The sequence below is a fragment of the Etheostoma spectabile genome, chromosome 14 (genome assembly GCF_008692095.1).
Source record: "Etheostoma spectabile isolate EspeVRDwgs_2016 chromosome 14, UIUC_Espe_1.0, whole genome shotgun sequence".
Classification (NCBI taxonomy): Eukaryota; Metazoa; Chordata; class Actinopteri; order Perciformes; family Percidae; genus Etheostoma; species Etheostoma spectabile.
In genome coordinates this window covers 13,760,826-13,771,134 of record NC_045746.1, presented here as the reverse complement: position 1 = coordinate 13,771,134, position 10,309 = coordinate 13,760,826, and the positions used below count along the sequence as shown (strand labels likewise).

The following is a 10,309-nucleotide window of genomic DNA, read 5'->3' as shown; positions in this document are numbered from 1 at the left end:
AAAAAAAAAAAAACTGAAATTGTAATGAAAACCAGAATTCTTCTTCACTGTTCTTGGTCTGTGATGTTCATCCTCAGTCTGACTTTATTGGCAAACTCCTCAATAATCATCAGCTTGGACTGTAATATTTCACAGTGCACTTGGGAGGGAAAAAATTCTCGAGTACAACATTTGGATGGTGAGCAGGATGTTAACTGGGAGCTAAAGCAGAGCAGTGTGATGTCATATGACTGACAAACAGGTAAGAGGAAACCGACAAAGGTCATGCAGAGGTCAAGAGACAGTGTAAGAGCTATCTTGTTGTGTTAGTGTGTGTTAGTGTGTGTAAGAAAGAGAGAGAGAAAGAGAGGAAGGTAGACGATGGTTAAGAATTGAATCCTTTCCAATTGGCAGAGTATTGTCTGTCTATCCTCTCTTAAAAACTCACATGCACACACACACAAACTGTAAGGGTGAAACAGGTGTTAAGCATGAAATTGATTCCACCCTCTACCTTGATACACACACCACAAATCCTTGTTTTCTCCCTTGCCCCTTCCTTATCTTTAAGTCACCATCCTCATCAGTCTTTACAGACTTCCTCTGATGTTTTTTTTTTTTCTTTGTCCGATGTGACAGTGTGTCACAGCTGTCGCAGAACATTGACCGGCACATTCGAAAATGTTTGGTTTTGCTTCATATCTTACAACAAACTGTATGTCAAAATCCTTTAAAATGTATGTTTCTGTAAATTGTATTTTCAGGATTTCCAGGCAGATGCATCATGTTGGCTCTCACACCCACACATACTTTTTTTTTCTGTGAGAAAAAAAACCCACCATTTATGGGTGATAATGTTTTTTTCTGTAATCGCTCTCTTTCTCTAATGTGTCTTTTATTGCACCAGTACAAAACAAAGCCCTGAGGCGCTGCACACACACGCACACACACACACACACACACACACACACACACACACACACACACACACACACACACACAGACACACAGACACACTCTCTCTCTCTCTCTCACTACCTCACACACATACATGGCACACATCATAATACAGTATGTTCAGCTTGATATACAAATTACAAAATACATAGGATACACACACACAATGAAATATATATACATCTACTCAAATACACAAACATCAATCCACACACTGTTGATGTCATGATCCAACTGTGTCGGTGAAGCACTAATCCTGTGTCGTTTGTCAGTTTGCTGACAGTTGCTCACACAGAAAAATAACAGGTTGTGTGTTTTTCACTGCTTTTATGAGTGAGAAGCCGTATTTTAGTATTAGCCCTCGGCTATGGAGCAGATAAATAGACAAAGGAAAAGCAGAGACAGAACGTGGAGGAGACAGAGAAATCAGAGTGTGTGTGTGTGTGTGTGTGTGTGTGTGTGTCTGTGTGTGTGTGTGTGTGTGTACCCTGTTGCCAGTGCTATTAAAGTTGTATTGCACAGGGCTTTTAGAACATCGACCATCAGCCAAGCAACTTTAGCTAATAATTTTTTTAAAACCTCAGTGCTTTGTGCATGTCAGGGCTCCTCCCCAATGTGTGTGGGCGGTGTAACAGTTGGGAGTCTCAGCCTGCATTTGTATAAGACCTTTCATCTTCTCAGGACACACATGCACACATGAGCCCCTTTCAGACATGTAGGTCTACTGTAGACTGCAATGCGTCACAAAGATTACATTTTTGCACCATCATATTCAAAAAACAGTTTTATCTAAAAGTTGCTCTGGTAATCTCCCTACTCATAGCCAAGTAACACTTGTACAAATGTACAAATGTTACACCAAAAAAGTAAATTGATATTGAAAAAAAAAGTTTCTATGACAAAGTGTGAAAGTCAAAAAGCCATTACTTTCAAAGATAAACTGAGAAATGTTACACTTTCTGACGAACACCCCCACAAACACACACACACACACACACACCTCAAATAAAGAGTCCAGTCATGCTTTAAGTGACTGAAGAGGGAAATGGTTTTTCCCCTCCGCTGATATAACAACAAATACATATCAAGGCATGTCCAGTATGTACACATTTATACTATACTGTCCCAAAAAAACAAAAAGACACCACACTCAAGGTGACTCTGCCCAAAAAACAAGCAACCAATGCTTTGTCTGTGAGCTAAAGAGAAAGACATAAAAGAGACAGTAGAGAGCGAAAGGGAGGAAGTGAGCGATTAAGAGAGGGAGAGAGAGACATGCGGCATGCGGCAAAATAGAGAAGGACAGACTGAAGTCATTCAAGCTTTTCTTCCCCCTGAATAATCCCAGTTTTGTCCAAATTTAGTTGGAGGAGATTGTGGAACATCCAGTCCTTGACATTAGCCTGAAAGTCATGTAACATTACCAACTTATATTCTCCCTCTTTCTTTCTGCATCACTCTATTCTCCTTTTCTACATTCCATATTTCTTTTAGTTCCCCACTTAGTTCCCCATTTTTCTCTCTCTGTGTCAGTCAGTGATGCACTATTATGTGTCTCAGTGTTTGAGCCGGGGTTGTCCGGGAGGAGGTCAAACTGGCACCTTAGCACTTTCCTAGGGAGGTCACTGCTCCTTTTAAGAGGATAAGAAATAACACTGTGAATGCTGTACACCCGATGGGTGCTACAAAAGACTAATAAAATGAGGTGAAAACGCCTATCCTTGGTTTTATTGGGGAGAATTGGGCGCAGGGAGGGTGCGGGACATTTTATCATACTAAGGGGTTATTGTTGCCACCCCTGTGTCTGCAGGTTAGACACAGCACTCTCCTCACATAGCATACAACTTTCAAGCTCACACAAACCAGTAAGTTAAAGGAAACACTGGAGTAACAGCAGTTGGATGCATATGGAAATTTATTCCATTACTTTATGTTAAAATGTTGCCAGGATGGATGGTGGCACAGGGCAGTGCTCTGTCAGACGGACTCTCCTGACTCCACAGACTCCACAGTCTCATCATCCGCATGTAAACGCAGCAGGGCGTCACGAGGGACAGCGTAATCGGCCATGTTGGGGAGTCCGTACACAACACAGCAACTCAGGGCACTGCGGAAAATCTCCATGTCACAGGCCTCAGACCACTCATCAGTGGTTGCGTCATAGGACTCAACGTTATAGGAGGTGGTGTAGCCATTGAAGCCCCCGACAGCAAAGAGCTGATCTTCGAGCACTTCAATGCCAAAGTTGCTGCGGGGGGTCAACATGGAGGACACTTCTTGCCAGGTGTTGGTCTGGGGGTTGTAGGACTCAGCACTGCGTAGACGGGTGTTGCCATCAAAGCCACCAACCTTTGGAAAGAAAAGTAAAACAAAGTTGAAATGGAGATTGAACAAGTTTCTCAACACCAACACCCTTGCAACAAAGAACACCTGCCCTCAAAGTTTCTCTGAGTAAAAAACAACAACAGGTGACCAAATATCTTCACACTTTAGTTATGTGAGCATCAGCAGTGTTTCATGCACTTACTGCATAGACATGATCTGTGTATGCAATGACACCAATTCCACTGCGCCGGCAGTTCATTGGGCCAATTATTGTCCACTGGTTGGTCTCTGGGCTGTAACATTCAGCCGTTTGCAGGCACTCGTTCCCATTGAAACCGCCACAGATGTAAACCTAGGGAGAACAGGAGGGCCATTAACAGAAGTAACTTAACACCTTCCTTAGCTTCAACTGGTAATAAATAATACAGAAAGATGTCTACACTGTAGAAAGATAATTAATGAATTGCAGCTGAGACTCAGCATCTATTAAAGAATCTAATCTTCTAACTGAAAAATAAATTGGACCGATAAATTAGTTTTTAAAAGTTACCTTATTGCCAATTAGATGTGGCTGATGAGTAATAATAAGAAATTGCAGTACAGAAATGAAAGATATGTTAGAGGTAATTGACAACCAGTGCCATACATGTCATACATAGTTCATCCATAAATGTTTGACATGTTTCCACACCATCCTCACACAAATGTACCATAGTAGGGTTAGGAGTAGAGAGTAGGGTTAACCACTCTCACACACATCAACATCAACACTTCAACGCACACAACATCTTAAATATCAGATATAGGTTGCTGAGGACCTTGAGTCTGAGACTACTCTCTGGACAAATAGTCCATTTACATCAACACAAATGCAAAAGGGCAAAAACTAATTGTGAAACTCAACTTTTATCTTACAGTTTGGTTCTCTCTCCAGTTTCAAACAGGTAAAAATCAAATCAGCAATGTTCCAGTCACTAGCATAATCTCTGTTACTCTCTGAAATATTCCCACCTTGTTGTAGAGTGTTGTGCTGCTGGCATCGCTCCTGTGCTCTGTCATGGGTGCAATAAGACTCCATTGGTTGGTCTCGGGCTTGTAGCGCTCTGCAGTGTTAAGTCGTGTTTGCCCATCATAACCTCCCATGGCATAAATGCACCCGTTCAGCACAGTGACGCTCACATAGCAGCGGCGGTAGTACATAGAGGCCACCTCATGCCAGAAGTGTGTGCTCAGGTCAAATCTGCGCACACTGTTAAAATGCTCCACCCTGTCAAAGCCACCAACACAGTAGACATTCCCGTTAAGGAAAGCAGTACCGTGATAGGCACGAGGGCGCTCATGATCATTTGTCACATTGATCCAGTAGTCTGCACGGATATCGTATGCTTCAATGCCGTTAGTCGGATCACCGCCACTCCAGCCTCCAACGGCCAACAGGATGGCATTAGGCAGACGAGGACGAGAGAGAGGGTTGCAGAGCCCGGACACAGAGGATGTTGTGTTGCGACAAATGGTCTCAATGGCTTCTTTGACCATGAGCTGGCACTCAGTTTTGCTATTGACCAGCTCATTGGACATAACGTTAATCCTTATGAAGTCCATACTCATCAAAGCCAGCCGGACCTACACAGAAAAAGTTCTACTTGAGTCCATTGTCAAGACCTCTGTTGCCATTTTATAAATTTTTTCAACTGTGACTGAAATGTACCCTTTTATCATTCCCAAAGTCTTGAGTAGGCAGAATAAGTAGGATTTTACTTTAAATATATTTATAGACTACAAGAACAATCCCTCTCAATTATCACTTGACCCACTAAAAGTGTGTGACAGTGTCTATATCTGCAGAGCCGATGCCCTCTGCCTGTATTTTCTCTTTATTAGTGTTCAGGATGTTTCTGGGCATCAGCCTGTGGGCACTGGGTGTGAAGTCCCCAACCAATAATATTGCACAGGTGGCCTTACAATGTTGATTATTGTTGCAGTCAGGATAACACCATCAGCCAAATGCTGAAGATGTAAATCTAAACCAAATGTAGTGACAGAAAGTTACTGTACAGTACCTTAGACAAGAGTACAGTGATGTGTCCTTTTCGTTTCTCAGGCACATGGGTGATCCAGCGAAGGATGGACTCATAAACAACACTCTCTTTTTTCACATTGAGGTCGTCTCTTTCAAGGATGTCAGTGAGTTCCTGCACAGAGAGCTGCAGGAACTCTTCAGAGAAAACAACCTCCTCAAAGTGATCAATGATACAGCGGTAGGCCTTATGCTGCAGTTTGGAGGATGAGCAAATGTTGGTGAACTGAAAGATGCCGATGCAGTTCTTTGGGCAAAGCTGCTCCCCCAGGAAGTCACAGCCAGTTTGCACAATGTCCATTACATTGAGCTGATCGGCTGCAAGCAGCAGCTCCTGTGCATTGTCCTCTGTCACAGAAACAGAGCCTGTGTATGCAAACTCAATGATGAGCTGCATCATGTCAGGAGATAGGCCGGGTATGTCAAAGACCTTTTTGTCTGGGGTTGACCAGCGTCTAAAGAGAGCTCTGGGTCAGGACAAACACACAGCAGAGGATTGGGGGAAAAAAACGAATTCAGCTTTTTCTTCTCATATTCACACTGAGAACAATACTAAAAACGTATTGTAGCACTTTTCAAAACAGCAGCTACAGTGAAATATGATTGATACAAAGGGTCTTTCACTGTGTACACATATCTTTAAACCACAACACTGATTAACCCAATGCATTAAATAGCACACACAATATATTAGTATGGGTACATTCAGGGTCTTGTCTGACATCTCGAATGAAGTAAAGCATTGCATTGAGCTTTGAATGATAAATGACAAATCATGGAAGTGGATATTTAGTCGTAAACATCAATTTGAGTGGATATCTGAAACTATACTGTCTATGTGACAGAAACCCTGTACCATAACTGTAACTTGAAATTTGAATATCCTTTAAAATATGTTTTGCATTTTGATTTAGGTGTCTATAAGCTGTTTAATAAACTGTCTTCTATGTGTCAATGTTGTTTAATCAAAAATGCTCCATGAAACAATTTAACTCATTACGTATTGTGATTGGTCGGTCTCTTATACTCTCTCATTATTTACTATTGTCAACTGGCTCAATTGAACGATGTAAATGCATCAGTTTCCCTGTGATATCAGATAACTAACTTACAGGAAGTACGGGCTGCATTTACAGAGGACGACCCTGTGGATTTGAAATTCGACGTCCTCGACTTTGATGACTGCATCACAAAATTCTCCCTCCAGACGGAGATCATTAAACACCAAGTTTGACTTGTGTGAAGATTTGCCTAAGTCGCTCATCTTGACTTCCTAAATATGAGAGTTTTTTCTCAGTTTTGGTGTTATCTTATGAGTTTAAACAGGCTTGTTCAGTGAAGAGAGAGAGAATGAACACTCACGCATCATGATGGAGTTCTAAATTCTAGACGACCGGAGTTTTCATTCTGGAATGGGTAATTGTTACATCATTATGACAAATAAACTGACTGAACAACATCCAATTCAACCTCAATTTACAAACAAGCATTAACATTCTTTCTTGTTATAATTTAGTTTTTATGTGTTTTACAGTACACCAGTCAGATGTACAATACAGTAGATGATGTGGCAAAACATAAATGAATGTAGAAATAAATAAAACATAAGTGTAGCTATGTTTTGCATATATGCTAAACCACACTGTACACAATTATTTGATGTTGCTCATAAATGCATACAAAAAGGTATAAGAGTTTGGCGGAAGCTATATAGAATGGTGCACTTATAGTTTTCTTCATTTCAGTGAGTATCATTTACCAGGTCCACCGGTTAAAAAAAAAGCAATTCAGTCATTTGACTATTATATTAAGTTCCCTGGCCACTTTATTAGGTACACCTATACAATATAATGTTATCCACTACAACATATCTGCCAGATAATCAGGTTTAGTTTTTGTTAAAGCTTTCAGAGAAGTGTTAATTCAACTATATGTATATCCGTTGTAGTTAGCAGTGCTATCCATGTATCCATGCAGGAAGGCCTTCATGTACACGTTGACATAGACTTACACACTGTCAAACACACATTCATTGCCCAAAAATCTGCACTCACTCCCCGGTAAAACTGTAAGCTGCTGCCTTCCTGAGGGCAAACACAGCAGGTAGCCTGAGATCTAATTAGCTAGTTAGCCTTTGGATGACTGAGTAAAGAGAAATCTAAGCTCAGTTCACGACATTTTACTGTGATAAAAAGGAAATGTGTGTGGCAGTGAACAGTAGGAGAGAGCATTGGGTTGATAAATGGCTGCTAAATACAGCAGCTTCTGATTAAACAGTACCCGAGGAGGTGTTCATAAAAACAAAGAGGCAGTTGAGAACAATGACTGTATGTAACAGATTTCATCAAACTACTTGAACTTATTCACCGGGGTCATTGGGATTGTTATCAAATCAGTGGGCCACTAATCTGTCTCGAAGGCAAAACAACTCAGGAGTGAGATGTGGAAACATTCAGACAAACAGCGTGAGCTGAATATTTACAGGGGAAAGCCCAAAAAGCAAAAAAAAATGGAACTATAAATAACTGAATGGGGCTGATAGAGTTGTTCTTTAATTCCAGTTACTTTGGATATTTTTCCAAAGTTAGTTCATTCTGCAGTTTCATGTTTATTTAAATTAAATCAATAGTTGTATGTTCCTGAGGTTCCCTTTATATCTAAAATCTGTGTCCTAAGAGCTTTCTCCCCTCTGTCAGGAATTCAATTGTAGTGAGAAATGATTGGATTATTGGAAATAAATTTATATATATATATATATATATATATATATATATATATATATATATACCACAATTATGTTACAACATCATGGTTTCCAGGTGATGAATGCTACTGACTTTGGACATCTCATGACTTTTCCTCCAGCGCCACCAACAGGTTGATGTGTGGTTTGGAATGAAATGTTTTTGCAGCTATTAGAAGGAATGCCATGAAATTTGGTAAAGAAATATATGCTCCCCTCAGGATTAATTGTAATAATATTTAACACTGACAGTATTGAACCCTGACAGTAATTTTATATCTGGGTTGACATTTGTAGTTTTAAATCAAATATCTCATCAATGGTTGGATGAATTTCCATGCATTGGAAAAGTGGAAAAAAAAGTCATTTAGGACTTTTACATTATGTTTAGGTTTTTGTCATCAGATAATTTGAAAGATCATTTTTACAGAGATCATCTTTCATTTTGTGTCCTGCCTTTACACTCAGCATCAGTCAGGAAAGATTGTTGCCATAAATTTTAGTCATTGCAATAAAATGTAAAAAGAAACTTATTTGTCGTTTTGGGACTCTCTCTCTCTCTCTCTCTCTCTCTCTCTCTCTCTCTCTCTCTCTCTCTCTCTCTCTCTCCTCATTTCTCCTTTGTGAGGTTAAGCAAGTATAACCATGATTTACTGGAAATATGACTAAACAATTCTCTGAGTCATTATGCCTAAATATGACAGAGTGTTAATACTCCGAGAGATTTTAACATTCATGAGGGAGAAACAAAGAAACTGCAGGCACAAAGTGTGAGAAGAACAGAGATATGACCAGACACTAATGAAGATATATGTTGCCATACACATTACTGTGTGTGTGTGTGTGTGTGTGTGTGTGTGTGTGTGTGTGTGTGTGTGTGTGTGTGTGTGTGTGTGTGTGTGTGTGTGGGGTTTTGTGTGTGTGTGTGTGTGCGTGCAAAGAATGGACTTCATTGGGATCTAAATTGCCTCTTAAATAGCTTGATAAATGCAAGAAAGAAAAAAAATTACATTTGTCAGTTACAATTTATTCAAATAGTAAAACATCTATTGCTCTATCATCCATGTCATGTCTGTGAATCTATCTGCCATTACCACATCCTACTGATTCATAAATTATCCCCCGCTGACTTTTCTTCTCACCTTGATGTGCTACATTGTGCAGCAACTCTCTTCCAATATTCCCCTAGGTATTCCCTGCTGGCTGTCAAAAACATTTAGACACAGATTAACAAGGAAGCTTTCATGACCTCTGACCTTTGATCAAGAAGCAGCCTGCAGCGGGACTTGACTCTTGGGCTGTCTGTCTGCGGCAAAGTTAGATTTAAAAAGAAACACAGTCAAACATGTTGCCATATATTTTTATTGTTGTTTTTTATGGCCTATATAAATGGAGGATTTCTGTGGCAACTGTTACTCAGCAAAGTCAGAAATTGCAGCAACAGAAAGTTAAAACAATTTTCCATCAAAATTCAGCACATATTTTACAGGATATCGAGGCGTGGTCAGGGTGGGGTTGCAGTTCGGTGGACTGGGGATCTCATCGCTGCTTTTCTAGATGATGTGGTCCTGATGGCATCATCGGCCTGTGAACTTCAGCACTCTCTGGCTCAGTTTGCAGCCGAGTGTGAAGCGGCTGGGATGAGGATCAGCACCTCTAAATCTGAAGCAATGGTTTTCAGCACGCAACAGATGGAGGGCCTTCTTCAGGTAGGGAATGAGTCTTTACCCCAAGTGAAGGAGTTTAAATACCTTGGAGTGAGAAGCACCCTATCTTTAACGGTTAACAACTCTGGGTTAACCCACAAATTCATCAGTAACATTAACTGTATAGAGAGACAACTAGCTAGCACACCCTTGTCTTCTGCATCACTCTTCCGGTGCTGTAAGGCTTCAGTCGGGAAGAGAGCTGACAACAGTCCTGGGGACACCTCCATTTCTCAGTCAGCCCCCAGCCAGCTAGCAACCATCCACTATCATTACAGCTCCGGCCTGGGGACATATCCACATTCAGCCTCCAGCCAGCTAGCAACCATCACGGTCAGCACTTAACTCCGGTGCTAAGAACGCTAACGGCAGTTGACTGAACCGTCGGGAAACAGACCCAGGCACCTGGCCACTCGTAACGTTAGCTAAACCTCCATTAGCATTACCGGTGTACCCCCCTTTCACTTTTAGCCGTCCACAGTTAGCTAAATTTATCAGACAAAACAGGAATAAGGCACCAAA

The 10,309-nt window shown here is 40.9% G+C and overlaps 1 protein-coding gene and 1 long non-coding RNA gene across 2 annotated transcripts in view; one reads left to right on the top strand and one right to left on the bottom strand.

The window, feature by feature from the left end:
• LOC116701708 (uncharacterized) overlaps positions 1 to 10,309 on the top strand; it is an 18,483-nt gene that overhangs the window by 6,592 nt on the left and 1,582 nt on the right. The window lies entirely within an intron of this gene.
• Positions 2,834 to 6,698, bottom strand: LOC116701655 (kelch-like protein 10). Its single transcript, XM_032535491.1, has 5 exons — positions 6,451 to 6,698; positions 5,322 to 5,805; positions 4,273 to 4,884; positions 3,464 to 3,613; positions 2,834 to 3,285 (listed from the first exon to the last, which is right to left on the bottom strand). The coding sequence occupies exons 1-5, from the start codon at positions 6,600 to 6,602 to the stop codon at positions 2,914 to 2,916; spliced, it is 1,770 nt and encodes a 589-aa protein (XP_032391382.1). The 5' UTR covers positions 6,603 to 6,698; the 3' UTR covers positions 2,834 to 2,913.

Bases quoted from the DNA above. Each gene is read 5' to 3' on its own strand.
- LOC116701655 (XM_032535491.1), bottom strand. From the start codon at position 6,602: ATGAGCGACTTAGGCAAATCTTCACACAAGTCAAACTTGGTGTTTAAT. The intron at 3,614-4,272 runs GTGGGAATATTT...TGTTCTCCCTAG, and splicing joins GCACAACACTCTACAACAAG to GTTTACATCTGTGGCGGTTT. The intron at 3,286-3,463 runs GTAAGTGCATGA...TTCTTTCCAAAG, and splicing joins ACACAGATCATGTCTATGCA to GTTGGTGGCTTTGATGGCAA.